At 38.4% G+C, this 19,210-nt stretch overlaps 1 protein-coding gene across 1 annotated transcript in view; it reads left to right on the forward strand.

Moving 5' to 3' along the window:
* LOC102822611 (chromosome unknown open reading frame, human CXorf30) overlaps positions 1-5,334 on the forward strand; it is a 170,223-nt gene extending 164,889 nt beyond the window's left edge. Inside the window, exon 23 of the mRNA XM_006870158.1 lies at positions 5,122-5,334. Within this exon, the coding sequence (XP_006870220.1) occupies positions 5,122-5,334 (213 nt within the window). The remainder of the gene's footprint in view (positions 1-5,121) is intronic.
* The last annotated feature ends 13,876 nt before the right edge of the window (positions 5,335-19,210 follow it).

The raw sequence follows: 19,210 nt of genomic DNA on the forward strand, positions 1-19,210 counted from the left end.
GTAGTATTAACTGGACTTCCCTTTAGGCGTATGGATATTATCCTATCACAGACAGTGTTGTGCCTCATGACTGATCTGTATATGTTCTTTTTGATGATGAATGCCACACCATTCCTCTTCAATTTGTCATTCCTGGCATAGTAAACCATGTGGTTGTCAGATTCAAAATGGCCAATACCAGTCCATTTGAGTTCACTAATGATGTAGGGAGCATCAAAGAAGATGGATGAAATACAGAGTCATTGCACCAAAAATAATTGGTTGCTATTCATCCATTTTAGGAGGTAGCATATGATCAATAACTGGTGGTACTGAAGGAAGAAGTTCAAAGCACACTGAAGACATTGATGGAAGACAAGGCCCTAAAATATCATTGAATATGATTGAAATGTTTCAACAAACAGATGCAGCTGGATGTTCTCCCTTATCCATGCCAAGAAATTTGAAAGACAACTTAGCCAACAGTCTGGAAGAGGTCTGTACAAGGGGACTTCAAAAACTTGTGGAATAATTCCATTATCTTTCACGTCCAATATCCATGGCCTTGTTAATTTCCCCTCCTACTTGTGAGAAATACAAGAAAATTGATCAAACAAAATACAGAAATTATAGTACAATATCATTAATATCACACACAAGTTAGTTTGCTGAAGATCATTCAAAAATGTTTTCAGTAGTATACCCACAAGAAACTGCCAGAAATTCAAGCTGCTTTCAAAGAGGACACGGAATGAAGGGTATCATTGCTCATGCCAGATGGATTTTGGCAAAAAGCAGAAAATACCAGAAAGATGTTTACCTATGTTTTATTGACTCTGCAAATTTATTCAACTAAATCAGTCATAACAAATTATGGATACCATTGCAAAGAATAGGAATTCTAGAACACTTAATTGAGTCATGGGGAACATGTACAAAGACCAAGAGGCAGTCTTTCAAACAGAACAAGGACTACTTACTGCCTGGTTTAAAATCAGGAAAAGTGTGTTATGGTTGTATTCTTTCACTATACTTATTCAGTCTGTATGGTGAAAAAATAATACAAGAAGCTGGACTCTATGAAGACAAATGTGGCATCAGACTATAAAGAAGATTCAGTAACAACCTGCAATATTCAGGTGACACAACCTTGCTTCCTGAAAGTGAAGAGGACTTGAAGCCCTTACTGATGAAGATCAAAGATTATAGTGACTATCACTTTCAACACAAAGAAAAGAAAAATTCTCACAACTGGGCCAATAAGCAACATCATGATAAATGGAAAACATATTTAAGCTGTCAATAATTTCATTTTATTTGAATCTATGAACAATGGCCATGGAAGGCGGCTGTCAAGAAATCATACAAGGTATTACATTAGTGAAGTCTACTGCAGAAAACCTCTTTAAATTGTTAAGGAGTATAGGTGTCACTTTGAGGACTAAGGTGCACCCAGACCCAAGCTATGGTATTTCCAATCGCCTTACTGGACAGTTAGTTATAAGGGAGGCTAGAAAATATTGACACATTTGAATTATGGTAAAAGTGCCCAGCTACCACTACTGAATGTTACCACGAAGGACACAATAGAAAGTCCTGGAAACTCAAATTCATAAAAAAAGACCAGACTGACTGGACTGATCAGACTAGAGGAAACCCAGAGATTATTGCCCTAAGATACTCTTTTATTTACTTATAACCTGGAACTGAAACTACTATGGAGGTTACCTTTCATCTATATAATACATTGCCATATAAACTATTAACAGTCAACTGTCTGAGATCAGCTGGTCAATGGTTACTCAATAGCAAAAAATGTAAAGATGAGGAGCAAGAAGGGCAGAAATAATGAGAGTGCTGACACATTGTGGGGGGTTGTAAACAAAGTCTGAGAACAATTTGTGCATAAATTGTTGAATGGAATTTATATTTTCTTTGTAAATTTCACATAAAATATAATAAAATAATATTCACATACACAAAATGAATGATCCCATCTGAATGGAAGGGAAAAGGGAGTTGGGATGATTATGCACCAACTGTTCTTACAATCCTTGATTGAAAAGTGTCCCTAGGATTTGTTAATTCCCTAAAACCATCAGAAAAGCTTTCTAGAGATATATATACACACATATATACAACTATTGCATATTCATACATATTGTGTGTGTGTGTATATATATATATATGTATATATATATATATATATATATATATATATATATATATATATATATATATATATATATTCATCAGCATCACATTGCAAAATTGCTTGATAATTCATTGAAATACATTCAATAAAAATTAAGACTTTAAAAATAGTATCTTTACACCAGTAAGGAGAAGTGAGGGAAAAACAGCAATGAAGCTGCTAGCTAAGCTCTACACGGTTCAATAGACTCCTGTGAACATGGGTGGAGACCTGGTTGGCCAGCATTGTGGCAAGACCTGGGGACTCCTGGGCCCAGAGTCAGTTACATAGCCACAGAGGACTAGAGTGGAGAGTGAAGCATTCAGCAGATAAGAAGAGACGGCATATGCACAAGAACACCCACACTTGCAGATAATATCCAGTTGACCTAGCTTCATTGACTGGATGATTAGAGCTCAACTAGAAGAAGAAAGAAGTGGAAAAAAAGAGAAATTTGATACAATTTGATGAACTTCACCTACACCTATGGATGCAGTAGCTCAAAAGAGGGAACAAATCTTTACAGTGATGATCTTTTCCACCCCCTCTATATAGAGTAGATAGGGATGGGCAACTTGGACATTGGCTATCCAAAATGCGGAAGGGGGGCTACAAAGGCAAGACAAGCTTTCAAGAGGGAACCTAGATCCAGAGGGTGTGGAGGAAGGTAGAATCTCCACTGAATAGTATCCAATCTGTCTGGGTGGGACTGATGAAAGGAGATGCGGATAGGTCTCTTGTAATACAATAGTGAATAATTGTTATCAGGACTGACTGTGAGGGTTGGAAATGTAAAGGTAGATGTTTGTAGCAAAAGGAGGGGAGTGATTGACTATGCAGTCCAGGAATGGAGGTCCCTGGGACCATCAAGGGAGAAGAGTGAAGTATGGGACCCTACCCATAGAAACAATGACACCAGAGATGGAGGCAGAGACGATGACGTGGAGACATGGAGCGGCTGGGGACTCTAGACTCAGAGAGGGAGAGGGGCTGTGTGGCTGACGACCGGGGAGCAGGCTTGTAGGGTATGCCCTTTGGTTGGTTGATGATACATGGAGGGGATTGTAACCATGGCAATGAAACAATATACTATAGGATGAATGTAAAGCTAATGTTCTCCCATGTAAATTGTCACATAATTCACAGTAAAACATTAAAACAAATCAAAATAAAAAATGTATTGCATTAAATTAAAAAAAATAAGTCTCTTTATAGGAATCTTCTTATAGAAAGTAAAAAAAAAAAAAAAAAAGTTAAAGTCACTACATGTAGTTCCGCATCTGTACCCGGTAGAACCAGGCATGGGTGCATGTCACTTAATGTAGCTCACTCACTTAGACCAAGTATATGCTGGATGCAGGTGCCTTCATCTAGTCCACTTGTTTGTACTCAACATTTTCCATGCCTAAGTGCAGATTCCTTAGTTTCCTTATTCTTACCCACTACATGCCAGGTGTGAGTGCAGGCCCCTTCTTGTAGCTCACTTAGTTGTACCCCAAATGCAAGACTAGGCTAATGTCCTTTCTTGTAGTTTACTCATGTGTAACCACCAGGGGTCAGGTATGGGTGTAGGTCTCTTTATGTAGCTCACTTAGTTGTACCCAGGAAGTGGGTCACTTGTAATGAGAAATTTACAATGATATACTCAACAGTCATCAAAATGTAGTTTTGGTTTTCAAAATGAATATCCTTGTGTAAAATAAAATATTATCTAACCCACATTCAGTATGGTTCTTGGTTTGGTCCTCGTTTGACTCACTGAATCTGGATTCAGAATAACTACAAACACCAAATTAAAAGGTCAGACATAATTAAAATAATGCCGGGCCAGAAGTACAAGAAATGAATATACCATATGGTATGATGCTGTGGGATAAAACACTGGGTTGCAAAGGTCTGTTTGAATTCAAGGTCGGCAGTTCAAACTCACCAGTCTCTCCTTGGAAACCCTATACAGGGTTACTATGAGTCGGAATCGACTTGACAGTACTTAACAACAATAATCAACATTCATTGATAACACACTCCATGGCAAACTACACTGCGCTATTCACTTGGACTGGGTTTATTCTGAATTAGTTTTCTAAGCATGAGTGTTAATAAAAAGGTTTAGATCAATGTAGTTGGGATCAGGAAATTCTGCAAGAACAATGATATGTAAGTATGAACACAATCATGCAGAAAACACTACATGGCCTAATTCAATGTTGCTTTATTGTGCATATATACAGAAAAGAAAAAGAAGGATTTTTAAATTAGTTGCTGTAAAAATTGTACTGACTTGGATTTAGATTAAGGATGCTGTCAAGGATTTTCCACCACTCTTAGAATGTTTATGTAATCATATAATCTTTTGACTTTCTTAATCTAAAAAAGCAGAAGCCAAGGTGCTGTGCCAGTCAATTCTATAGTAACACCTAAATGCTTACATATAAGTTCATCTTGCAAAGTATTGTTTTCATTAGCTCATATATTTCATACTGGAGTCCTGGTGTGGTACTGTAGGATAAGCACTGGACTGCTACTGAAAGTCAAGCCCACTAACCTCAGAAACCCTACACAGGATCACTATGAGTCCAAACCAACTTGAAGACACTTAACAACATCAAAAACATGATTCATACTGGGCAACAGTTTCAAGCAAACCAAATAGATTGCTTCTCCTCACATCAGAGGGATGTTTAGCACTTCAGTGGTGGCAAAAGTTTTATTGACTGATTATGAATTCATAAAGCCAAGTAACTTTCTTTAATTTATTTTCTACATTAAGATTATGTCAGTATAGGGATAGCTTGAGTTTTGTGCCTTTTCCATACCCTACTTGGAGAAGAAGAGAGGTCAATTATAGTAGATTTTTTCCACTTTTCTCTTAGTCCCTGGATTATTATTATATATTATATAATATTATATATTCTTCATATAAAATTTCTCCCTTTCTTTGTTTCCAGACAGCAAATATGTATTGGTTGTTTGAAGTTAATGGATTACCTCAACGTACTATGCCACCAAGAAATGTACCAGCCAAAATCGATAGTTCTAACAAGACTTTTGAACAAAGGATAATTCATAGGCGCAATTTTATACGAGAAAATGTTAAACTCCTAAGCACTGGGGTGTCCTCAACTATCAAGGGTGCTCCTTTGACTTCTAAGAACAAATAAAAAAAAACTCATTCGTCTCAAAATTTGTCTTGGTTTTAACTATAATTGAAACTATTTTCATAATTGTTATTGTATCTTTTTGGAATATTCCTAAGCGATCATAATTTAAATAAAGTGTTGTTGTTAAGAGCTGTCGTGCCAGTTCCAACTCTTAGCGACCTACTATAGGGTATCTGGAGTCATGGTGTAGTGCTGTAGGATAAGAGCAAGACCACAAGATCAGTTTGAACCATAAGATTGGCAGTTAAAATTCATTCATTAGCTCTCCAGGTTTGAACATTATCCTCTCATAATTACAATAGGCCCTCTATATTTTCCTCCTTATAAATCAAATTTCAGAATAAGCAATAGCTCATTTCTGAGTTATGTTTGTGTTTTAAAATAATTCTGGTTGCAAATTTTTAAAATAATTCTGGTTGCAAATAATTCTGGTTGGTTCATTTTTTTTTTAACACATTAATGATAATATTATCATATAAGACTGGAGATTTCACCAATTATTATATATTATTTAGAATATTATGCACTATTTCCTAGGTAATTAATTTAGAGGTCCATGCACATTTGTGTATGTAGTCAGTTTATATGCTCCTGTATTTCCTATGAATGTAAGAAATGATCCTGGAGGAAGTTCATTTTGACGCTTGGCTAATCCTTGGGAGTCAGTCATAAACTAAAGTATAAGAAAGGATGTTTCTTGGAGCCTGTCAATGAAGGGAAATAGAATAATAGTCAGCTGTCAATAAGGATCAGCTTCCAGACATTTTTGATGCAAATTATCTGTGCCATCTGGAGCAGGTTGCTTACCGTTTATGCCATATTTCCTCACATGCAAAGGAAGGAGCTGTGCTAAGGCAGGGGTTGGCAAGCTATAGCCTGGGGGGCAAATTTAGCCTACTACCTGCTTTGTAGGAGTCCTGGTGTGGTGCTCTAGGATAGACACTGCATTGCTATTCACCATGTTAGTGGTTCAAACCCACCAACTCCTTCTTAGAAACCCTATATAAGTTGCAATCAACTTAATGGCACATAACCACCACAACAACCTGCTTTGTAGGACCTGCTAGTTTAGTATTTTGTACTTTTTAATGGGTGGGAAAAATCAAAAGATGAATAATATTCTGTGATGCATGGACATTATTTAAAAAATGCAACTCTCAGTGTCGATAAATGACTGTGGCAAAGCACCCAGAATCATACATTTATCTATGACTGTTTCATGCTACAACAGAAAGTTAAGCAGTTGTAACAGAGATCATAAAAGATCCAAAGTTTAAAAATGATTTTTCTTTACAGAAAAGTTTAGCAGCCCCTGCCTGTACTGTGTCCTAGACGACACAGTTAAGTATTCCACTACCTACTGAAAGAAAGGTGTGCAACAAGGTTGTATTCTTTCGCCATACTTATTCAACCTGTATACTGAGCAAATAATCCAAGAAGCTGGATTATATGAAGAAAAACATGGCGTCAGGATTGGAGGAAGACTCATTAACAACCTGTGACATGCAGATGATACAAGCTTCCTTGCTGAAAGTGATGAGGACTTAAATATTTACTGATGAAGATCAAAGAACACAGCCTTCGGTATAGATTACATCTCAATGTCAAGAAAACAAAAATCCTCACCACTGGACCAATAAACACCATTCTTACCAATGGAGAAAATATTGAAGTTGTCAAGGACTTCATTCTTCTTGGAACAAATATCAACACTCATGGAAGCAGTAGTCAAGAGTTCAAATGACATATTGCATTAGGCAAATCTGTTGCACAAGACCTTTTTAAAGTGTTGAAGAGGAAAGATGTCAGCTTGAGGATTAAGGTGCACCTGACCCAAGTCATGGTATTTTCAATAACCTCATATGCATGCGAAAGCTGGACAGTGAATAAGGAAGACCATAGAAGAATTGCTGCTTTTGAGTATGGTGTTGGAGGAGAATATTGAAAGTGCCATGGACTGCCAAAAGAACCAACAGATCCGTTTTGAAAGAAGTGCAGCCAGAGTGTTCCTTGGAGTCCAGGATGGCTAAACTTCATCTCTTATACTTCGGACATACTGTCAGGAAAGAACACTCACTGGAGAAGGATATCATGTTTGGTAAGGTGGAGGGTCAGAGAAAAAGAGGAAGACCCTCAACGAGATGGATTGGCCAAGTGGCAGCATCGATGGACTCAAACATGGCAACAACAGTAGTGAGGTTAGCCCGGGATTGGGCAGTGTTTCATTCTGCTGTGCATAAGGTTCCTAGGAGTCAGTACCAACTTGATGGCACCTAAAAACAACAACTGAAAGATTGGCAGTTCTAATCCACACAGAGGACTGGAAGAAAGGCCAGAGAAATGAAGCCCAGGCAATCTACTTCCAAAATGGTCACAGCTGCTGAAAATCCTGTGCAGTACAGTGCTATTCTGACACAGTTGGGTCTCCATGAGTCAGAACTGGCTCCATGGCAACTAGTTTGGTACTAGTCCAAGGATTACCTGTATGGAACACTGTGGGTTGATCAGTAGTAATTTCCTTGCATAACGTACAGTAGAGTTCTGAAAACACATCTGTGGATTCAATAAGCAATCTTAACTGTGATTAAGGTAGAGGGAAGTGGAGGCCCGCATACTTCAGATTTGTCTTCCCTGGACTGGGCAAGAGTTAAAATTCTTTGAATTTCTAAAAGTCTCTCTTATTCTCTGGCTCCTAAAGATGTTTCTTTGATAACAGAAAAATAACAACACTCGTGTGTCCCTTTCTATACTGTTCTCTGCACGTGAGTGTGGATGGGGGTGGGGTGCAGTAAAGTTAGTCTGTGAATATATTCCTTACAATGTCTTCATATTCATAAAGTTTCTAAAATATCATAAGAAAGTAAAATGGCTTCTTCCGTGAATGCACCTAGAGATCTAATTGCATTTAGATTTTGGTGGTTTTGGTACTGCATAATATTTAAATAATCTTAAACTTCTTTATATTGAACCTGTTGAGAATCACAAATCATCCTGAGACACTCCAATAATTTAAATGAAAATTTCCAGAATGGAGTGCATTTGTTTTTTACTTTTCTGTGTGATGAAAATGTGGATAAGATTCTAGAAGATTATACTATTAACTATTTCAAATTGTCAATATTTCAAAAATACTGAATATTGTGATGCTAGATTATTGTATTTAAAATATTTCCTGGATGATGCATTTCTAGGGAGAAATATTTGTAATTTGACATTTCAGTACAAACTATTACTTGTTTAAAGACATATGGATGGGATGAGGTAGTTCAAGTAGACAAAGCTGAATAATGAATACAATTCTGCAGCCCATGAAAGAATGATAAAACAAATTTTCTCATATCTACTTTAGAATCACAGAAGGATTCTAGGAGGTACCCTGCTCATTTTCTGTGGCAGCCACTGTTCCCCGATGGACTAAAGCCTGCTGTAAGCACCCACAAATCTCTGCTTCATGGCTTTCTCTGGGCTCAGGAGCATGCTTTGGCCTGGAGGAGTGTGAACAGGAGAGAAGTGTCAGGGAGTTCATGCCCCTGGGAGCAAGTCTTGATCAGTAGATCAATAATGGATCGACAGTGGATAAGAGTAGGTTAATAATTTTCCCTCATTCATGTCCCTTGAGTGGGACAACTCTGAGATGTTCTTTCTCTGTTCTCAAGGTCTCCAGCAGGACTGTATTCCAGTAGCCTACAGTGGTAACACTCTCAATAACACATCCTGGATGAACGTTCTTCCCTTCCTTGCCTCATTTCCCCATTCCTTTAAAGTATCTCCTGCATTCAACTCCTAAACTATTTGCATTAAAACCTGTATCAGTGTGTAATTTGTGGAGCTGTGGGCTAATAATGCATCAGACTGCAAAGCTGTTTGAACTGCAAGGTTGGTGGTTCAAGCTAACCAACTGCTCCTTGGAAACCCTATACAGGGTTTCTATGGGTCGGAATAAACTTGACGGCACTTAACAACAACAACAACAATCTAAGACACTCTTGATCTCTGCCATTCAAAAACAGCATAGGCAACCCTACCTCCCACAAAACCATTGGGCAATATTGATTATGAATCTTAGTGAATTTGGAACAATGACCCTCACATTCCATTCATTGTGTCCCTAGATTCCAAAGGAGTTTGCACTAAACTTAAAGCCTCAGTAATAACCGAATAAAGAAAGGAAAAGAAGTACTTCATAAAAATAAAAACAGTTATGAACCACTGTCATTAAGTCCAGCTAAGTCATTTCCGACGCGTAGTGGTTACGAATCGGGCTGCGAACCACAAGGTCAGCGGTTCAAAACTACCAGACGCTCCGCGGGAGAAAGATGAGGCTTTCTACTCCCATAAAGATTTATACCCTCGGGAACCCTGTACAGGGTCTCTATGGGTCGGAACCGACTAGACGGCACTTAACAACAACAACAATGACCCTGTATAGGGTTCTGAAAAGCAGCTGGTGGATTTGAATAGCCGACTTTGAGGTTAGCCGTCCAGGGCTTATCCTACAGTGCCACACTAGAACTCCTATGAACCATTGTTGTTGTTGTTGTTATGTGCTGTGGAGTCGGTTCCGACTCATAGAGACGCTGTACAGGGTTTCTGAGGCTGTTAATCTTTACGGGAGCAGAACGCCTCATCTTTCTCCCATGAAGCAGCTGGTAGTTTCGAACCTCTGACCTTGTGGTTCGCAGCCCGATTCGTAACCACTAAGCTACCAGAGCTCCTTTATGAACCATTAGAATAATGTAAATTAAAGTTATGCTTTACATCCTAAAAAAGGAAAAGGATACATTTAGTTCATATTGTTGTTGTTGTTGTTAGCTGCCATCGAGTCGGTACCGACCCATAGCAACCTTATGCACAGCGGAATGAAACACTGCCCGATCCTGGGCCAACCTCACTACTGTTGCCACGCTTGCGTCCATTGATGCTGCCACTTGGCCAATCCATCTCGTTCGGGGTCTTTCTCTTTCTCTCTGACCCTCCACCTTACCAAGCATGATATCTTTCTCTAGTGACTGGTCCCTCCTGACAATATGTGCGAAGAATGAGAGACAAAGTTTGGCCACCTTGGCCTCTAAGGAACACTATGGCTGCACTTCTTCCAAAGCGGATCTATTGGTTCTTTTGGCAGACCATGGCACTTTCAATATTCTCCTCCAACACCATAACTCAAAGGCAGCAATTCTGCTATGGTCTTCCTTATTCACTGTCCAGCTTTCGCATGCATATGAGGTTACTGAAAATACCATGGCTTGGGTCAAGTGCACCTTAATCCTCAAGCTGACATCTTTGCTCTTCAACACTTTAAAAAGGTCTTGTGCGGCAGATTTGCCTAATGCAATACGTCGTTTGATTTCTTGACTGCTGCTTTGGTGAGTGTTGATAGTTGATCCAAGTTGTCAAGTCCTTGACAACTTCAATCTTTTCTCCGTTGATAAGAATGTTGTTTATTGGTCCAGTGGTGAGGGTTTTTGTTTTCTTGACACTGAGATGTAATCCATACCGAAGGCTGTGCTCTTTGATCTTCATCAGTAAATGTTTTAAGTCCTCTTCACTTTTAGCAAGCAAGGTTGTATCATCTGCATATCGCAGGTTGTTAATGTTCATATTAGGTATCTTTTAATACAGTTTCTGATAGTTTGAACCAGTATGTATTTGTGCTTTGTACATATTTCTCAAACTCATTTTATGCCTTTTTTAGCTGTACTCAGAGTAACAGTAGCTAAATGTTTGTTGTTGTTGATGATGGTATTTTTTCCAGTGGAAAACATCGTCAAAACTAAGGTTTTATCCAGTACTCCCCACCTTCCCAAGGTCTTGTTACCTCTGTTTATTCAAAGTTTAGTTGCTGTGGTATCAGATCAAATAAATTCAGGAAATGTCAGTGTCATTACATGCTTTATGGATGCCACAGAGATTTGGGGATGTCTTGCTAAAAGATTTCCTGTATACAATGAAAATTCAAAGGATAACTAGAATACTTGAATTGAAAGATTTCCTGTATACAATGAAAATTCAAAGGATAACTAGAATACTTGAATTGAAAGCGTTCCTGAAGATCATCCAGTCCAAATCCTTAATTTAGCAAGTTAGTTCGCAAGTTTTGTTCCCTCATGGTATTTGGCAAGAAACTTCTATCAAAGAAAATTGCTCACAGAAAGCTGACAAGAGTGAAATGTAGAGACCCATTAATGAGCTTCTCCTTCATTTCAGCTTGATTCTTGAGGCATGATGAAATGGAGCCCTCCATAGACCATTTAAAAATCATATACTTAATACACTATCCAAAAACGCCCAATTGTCTATTCCAATTCTTCCTTTTTTTCCTCTTTTTCCATTTTGGCCAAATCTTGTTCATCCTGTATAGAGTCACTGTTAACCATCCCTTTCTTTCTAGGTTTATTGCATGTGTCCTATTTGGACAGCATCTCTAGATTGCCCTAAAAGCGTACTTTCTGATCAGAGAGTTTAGGTATTTTCTGTATGAGCTGATTTTTTTATTTTCTGAGCTCTTACACTCGGTCCTATATACTGTTGTAGTTCTTATCACACTATGCCTCATCATCACATGGAATAAATGTTTTTTTTTTAACTAGAGTAAAGGAGCCCTGTTGGTGCAAGTGGGTTAAACATTGAACTGTTAACCTAAAGGTCATTGGTTCAAACCTATCAGCTGTTTCATGACAAAAAGATGGAACAGTTTGCTTCCATAAACTTTAACAAGATAGGAGAGCCTTGTGAGTCAGAATTGGCTCGATGGCAGTGGATTCTCACCAGATTTCTGAACTCTTAGAACCCAGCAGTTCTCATCACTCATAGCAACCCTATATGACAGAGTAGAACAGACTAGGGTTTCCAAGGTGGTAATATTTACAGAAGCAGACTATCACCTTTTTGCCCCATGAACCTACTGTTGGGTTTGAACCTCCAACCTATCAGCAGACAACTGCTTTAAACACTGTGCTACCAGGAATCTTTAACTCTTAGAAGACAGGGACTTTATTTTAATCATCTTTGCATCGGCCACTTTATCTAATGCTATTTTTTTATACATTGTTGTTGTTTGCCGTCAAGTTGGTTTCTGCTTGTTAGGTGCTGTAGAGTTGGTTCTGACTCATAGTGACACTGCATAGGGTTTCCGAGGAACAGCTGGTGAATTTGAACTTCCGATCTTGTGGTTTGCAGTCCAATACTGATCCTAGAGTGCCGCACCAGGAGTCCGTAGCGACCTATTTGGGGTTTCCAAGGCTGTAAATCTTTATTGGAGTAGAAAGTCTCATCTTTCGTCTGGGGAGTGACTGGTGGATTCAAACTTTCGGTTAGCAGTCCAGTGTATAACCGACTATGTTACCAGGGCTTTCATTAGATGTTTTTATTTGAAGTGAATTTAGAATATTCATCAAAAGTCTCAAGCTAGTAGGAGAGGCAGACCTAGGACTTGTCTCCTTATTACTAATTTGTTCAGTGCTCTTTCTACCTACCACACTTTCAGGAAATAATAGAAGCAATTGGCAAGGCACTACCACCAATTTATAATACTTGAGAGGTTAGTCTGCTTAATTTGATCCTTTTTCCTAACTAGCTTTTTTCCCAGTTGGGCTAAAAGAGTTCACAGCTCTGCCTCAATGATTCAGGCTATTCCTTCAGAATTATCTCATTTATTCAGCTCCTAGTCATGCAAATACCCACAAATGCATGGTCAAATACCCTCTCTTGTCTGGACTTTTGTTGTTGCCAGGCACCTACTTTCGGTCATCTACATAACAGCTTCTGACAGATATTTGGATATTACACATGGCTTTGATTTTGATGTTTCCTCCTGATACAGAGGAGCTCTAGTAGTTCTGTGGTTTAGGCATTGGATTATTAACTACAATGTTGATGGTTCAAACCCACCAACTGCTCCATAGGAGAAAGATAAAGCTGTATGCTCCTGTAAAGATTTACAGCTTCAGAAATCAAATATAGAGTCAATATGAGTTAGAATCAACTTGATGGTAGTGGGTTTTGCTTCTCCCCCAGGTTTCATTGTTGCTTTATACCACCCAGGCTTTTTTGGAGAGAGATGACAGGTTAACAAGAAAGGGATACCTAACTCTTTATCATACACAGGAATGATGTGATTATTAGGGGCCATTCTTGGTATATTAAAGTTGTTTATTAAGCCAAAGAGTAAAAATCATGCCTGCATTCTAAAAGCATTTGTTTGGTTGCTCAAACAGCTCTTCAATGGAGGAAATGTCTATGGAATAGGATGAACAGTGGCAAAAAATATTCAGTTATGTGGGTATTTAGTTTAAGTCTCTATATGAAGGTGGTAGAGTCCTGGTGTGGTGCTGTAGGGTAAGTAAGTACTGGACCTCAAGGTCAGTTTGAACCACAGGTCAGTAGTTCAAACTCACCAGTCATTCTTTGGAAACCCTCTATAAGGTTGCTATGAGTCTGAACCAACGCTTAACAACAATAACAACAAAGAAGATGGTAGAGAAAAATAAGCCTTAACATCTTTGACTACAACAGAAATAAGGTGGGAGTTGAGACACGGAGGTAGATATAAAAATGATTCTAGCCTTAATCCATTGGACTAAAAGGTACCCCCTCTGGGACACTATCTCAGTATTTGACATCATTTTCATCTAAAAGGCCTTTCTGTACTGGTAATATATAAGAACCCAAAGAAAATAGAGTGTGAAAATAAATTGAAGATAAAGAATCGGTTATAAATCATGAAAAGATCTATACAGCAAAGTAGAAAATTCCCTTGTGAGAAAGTTACAACATATAGGTAGCATTGACATGGTTTTGCACAGCACTATGCTGAATTTGTCATCTGTCAGTTTGTTGTACGGTGGTGGCTTGTGAGTTGCTGTGATTATGAAAGCTATGCCACCGGTATTTTAAATACTAGCAGGGTCACCCATGGTGGACAGGTTTCAGATGAGCTTCCAGACAAAGACAGACTAGGAAAAAACAGTGACGAACAACTTTCAAATCTTTAGTCACTGAAAACCTTATAAATAGCAGAGAAACACTGTCAGATATAGTGCCTAAAATGAGCCCCTCAGCTTGGAAGGCATTCAAAATGTGACTGGGAAAGAGCAGCCTCCTCAAAGCAGAGTTGACCATAATGACGCAAATGGAGTAAAGCTCATGGGAGAAAAGCCCACAGGACCTTCAGTTGCTAATGGACCACAACTCAAAATGAAGAGAAACAGCCATTGAAAATCGGAACATGGAATGCACGAAGTATGAATCTGGGAAAAGTGGAAGTTGTCAAAAATGAAATGGAACGCATAAACATTGATATCTTAGGCATTAGTGAGCTGAAATTGACTGGTATTGGCCATTTTGAATCTGACAACCACATGGTTTACTATGCCGGGAATGACAAATTGAAGAGGAATGATGTTGCATTCACCGTCAAAAAGAACATATCCAGATCAGTCATGAGGTACAATGCTGTCTGTGATAGGATAATATCCATGTGCATACAGGGAAGCCCAGTTAATTCCACTAGTATTCAAATTTATACACCAACCACTAAAGCCAATGAGGAAGAAATAGAAGAATTCTACCAACTTCTTCAATCTGAAATAGATCAAACATGCAATCAAGATGTATTGATCATTGCTGGTGATTGGAATGCAAAGGTTGAGAGCAAAGAGAAAAGATCAGTACTTGGAAAATATGGCCTTGGTGATAGAAATGATGCTGGAGAACACATGATAGAATTATGTAAAACCCATGATTTGTTCATTTCAAATACCTTCTTTAGACAGCATAACAGATGACTATACAAATGGACCTCGCCAGGTGGAACACATAGAAATCCAATTGACTACATCTGAGGAAAGAGGTGATGGAAAAGCTCCATATCATCAGTGAAAACAAGGCCAGGGACAGACTGTGGAACAGACCATTAATTACTCATATGCAAATTCAAACTGAAGCTGAAGAAAATGAAAACAAGTCTATGAGAGCCATAATATGACTTTGAATACAGCCCACCTGAATTTAGAGATCATCTGAAGAATAGATTTGATACATTAAACACTAAAGACCATAGACCAGAGGAGTTGTAGGCTGACATCAAGAACATCATACATGAAGAAAGCAAAAAGTCATTGAGAAGACAAGAAAGAAGGAAAAGGTCAAAATGGATGTCAGAAGAGACAGAAACTTGCTCTCCAGCGTAGAGATGCTAAAGCAAATGGAAGAAATGAGGAGGTCCAAGCTGAACAGAAAATTTCAAAGATCAGCCCAAGAAGATAAAGCCAAATATTACAATAAAATGTGCAAAGATCTAGAATCAGAAAACCAAAAAGGAAGAACACGCTCAGCATTCCTCAAGCTGGGAAATTGAAGATAAAATTCAAGCCTCGACTTTCATTACTGAAAGATTCTCAGGGCAAATTATTGAATGATGCAGAAAGCATCAAGAGAAGCACTGTACCAAAAGGAAATGGTTAATGTTCATCCATTTCAGGAGGTAACATATGATCAAGAGCCAATGATACTTAGGGAGGAAGTCCAAGGTACATTGAAGGAATTTTCAAAGAAATTGATGGAATAAAAATTGAAATCTTTCAAGAAAGTGAGGCGGCACAGGAGGCACTCACTCATCTCTGCCAAGAAATTTGGAAGACAACATCTGGCCGACTGATTGGAAGAAATTCATATTTGTAACCTTTCCAAAGAGAGTGACCCAATAGAATGTGGAAATCATCAGACAATCTCTTTGATATCCCATGCGAGTAAAATTTTGCTAAAGGTAATACAGAAATGGCTGCTAGCATACATTTACAGAGAACTTCCAGAGGTTCAAGCGGATTCAGAAGATGTCCGATGGATCTTGGCTGAAAGCAGAGACTATCAGAAAGATGTTTTCCTGTGCTTTATTGTGTGGATCATGACAAGCTATGGTCAACATTGTGAAGTATGAGTATTCTGGAACAGTTAATTGTACAGTGAGGAATCTGTATCTGGACTAAGAGGCAGTTGTTCAAACAGAACATGGGAACACTGAATGGTTTATAATTAAAAAATCTGTGTGACAGGGTTGTATTCTTTCACCATACTTATTCAACCTGTATGCTGAGCAAATAATCCAAGAAGCTGGGTTCTATGAAGAAAAACGTGGCATCAAGATTGGAGGAAGACTCATTAACAACCTGCGATATGCAGATGATACAACCTTGCTTGCTGAAAGTGAAGAGGACTTAAAACATTTACTGATGAAGATCAAAGAGCACAGCCTTCGGTATGGATTACATCTCAATGTCAAGAAAACAAAAATCCTCACCACTGGACCAATAAACAACATTCTTATCAACGGAGAAAAGATTTATGTTGTCAAGGACTTCATTCTTCCTGGATCAACTATCAACACTAAAGGAAGCAACAATCAAGAGATCAAATGACGTATTGCATTAGGCAAATCTGCTGCACAAGACCTTTTAAGTGTTGAAGAGCAATGATGTCTCTTGAGGACTAAGGTGCACTTGACCCAAGTCATGGTGTTTTCATTTACGTCATATGCATGCAAAAGCTGGACAGTGGATAAGGAAGACCATAGAAGAATTGATGCCTTTGATTTATGGTGTTGGAGGAGAATATTGAAAGTGCCACGGTCTGCCAAAAGAACCAATAGATCCGTTTTAGAAGTGCAGCCAGAGTGCTCCTTACAGGCCATGGTGACCAGACTTTGTCTCTCATTCTTTGGACATATTGTCAGGAGGGACCAGTCGCTGGAGAAGGATATCATATTTGGTAAGGTTGAGGGTCAGAGAAAAAGAGGAAAAGCCCCCAAGGAGATGGATTGACCAAGTAGCAGCATCAATGGACTCAAGCATGGCAACAATAGTGAGGCTGGCCCAGGATCGGGCAGTGTTTCATTCTGCTGTGCATAAGGTCACTATGGGTCAGTTCTGACTTGATGGCACCTAACAACAAATGCTGAACTTGAAAAACTAATCATCCATGGAGGCAAAGATTTCTGGGGATCATGCAATGCTGTGGCTGTTTTGTGGACATTAGCTGTGGGCATTTATTTATTCAGAAATTATTTTTGACAAACATTATGCACCCCAGCACAGCACAAGGTATATTGTATATAGAATCTATTGAAACAAATTTCTAGCCCATGACCTTGCAGCCTGCCCTGCAAATGTAAAATCATTATCTCTGCTAATTTATATGTATGAGCTCTGGGCTTTTGTGATACAATTCTTGCCTTATCCATTCAAATCATGCCCTTCAGAATCTTAATTTGGACCCATCGTCCTCTTTTTACCATATACCTAGTCCTTGTGTTTATAACTTGATGAGGCCCTCCTAACTCATCTTGAGTGACCTGCCTGGTTCTCCTCTGCCTTGGGGACAATCACTTCTGCTTGATTTGTCAGTCCTGGTAGTCTTTGTATTTTGGTTTGACATAAATGAACCTGTATATGTATCCACCAATGAGCAATTGCTATGTAGACAAAAGATGAACCTATTTTTAGTTGCATTCAGGAAAGCACAGGACATGTTGATTATAATTCATATGTTGTAAAAGTGATTTTTATTATATGCATACCTGGGTTTTCAAGATGAATGATCAGTCACCACACCATTACTACATTAACAATGTGCAATATTTTCGAATATTTTGTTTTTTTCTAAAGCTAACACGTATGGATCATTCTTTTAGTACCAGAATGGTCCATTGGGGTGGTTGATGCCAGTAAATTTAAACAATTTCGATGTACAAGGCACCTGGCAATAAGAGAGAGAGAAAAGATATATAAATGAATGCCATATGCCATATATGTGAGAACATCTTTGGACATGGGGTACAATTCTGTATACCTGTCTTCACCAGCAGAAATGTGAAGTACAAGCTATTCTAATATTTATTTTCAAATGCTCTTGCAAAGTTCTATTCATTATCAATATCTTGTAGCAATAACTCACAATCTTTGTTATGTTTGCAATGTCTGAGTTTTATATATTCTCCCGCTTATAATTTTGATAATTACTTGTCAGTAATGGACCCAGGTATCAAGAAATATTTCTTTCTTGAGGGCGTATGGACTTCTGCCACAGGGTAACAAAGCTGTCAAGAAGTAAGGGACAAATGTTGCCAATTCAAGTGGAAAGATCATAGTATCAAACCCTCTCTCTCCATCATTTGTAGTTTGCTTTAGTATCTGACAAGACTTTAAATCAGGTCAAGATTTTTAAATGTTCCTATGACCATTTATTAAAATTTTATTTTCAATTTATTATAAAAGCAGTGTCCAAAATGTTCATCTTTGTAAATAAGGTATAAATAGCTGTGATACTAACTCTCATAGAATGTATGGAGCAACATAAAACCAATAAAATCTACCAAGATTCTGTAAACAAGACAAGTTTTGTTTTATTTTGCTCTCAAGAATTCAAAGGTGTTAGAAAATAATTCAGGGGTAGTAAACTGACACATGGAGTCCTGGTGTGGTGCTGTGGGCTAATGCATCAGACTGCAAAGTTGTTTGCAGTGGGCTAATGCATCAGACTGCAAAGGTCGGTGGTTCAAGCTCACCAGCTCCTACTTGAAAACTCTATACAGAGTCGCTATGGGTAGGAATCGACTCGACGGAACTTAACAACAACAAACTGACACATTGAACACTTTTGACTTTCTTAAAGTATTTATTAATATCAAGCATTCTTACTATCAAAGCGCATCAAGAGGTCTTAGAACTTTCAGGTGGAGGGTTACAGAGATGGGGGTGCTTGCTGGGGAATGAGCTTACATTTGACCAGTACATTAAAGGATTTGGAATCTTCCAGGTGTAAAAGGAAAGTAAAGCATCTCAGAGTAGGAGGAAATGTACAAAAGCATACAAATAGGAAAGAA

The sequence above is a fragment of the Chrysochloris asiatica genome, unplaced genomic scaffold, assembly GCF_000296735.1.
Source record: "Chrysochloris asiatica unplaced genomic scaffold, ChrAsi1.0 scaffold00139, whole genome shotgun sequence".
Taxonomy (NCBI): Eukaryota; Metazoa; Chordata; class Mammalia; order Afrosoricida; family Chrysochloridae; genus Chrysochloris; species Chrysochloris asiatica.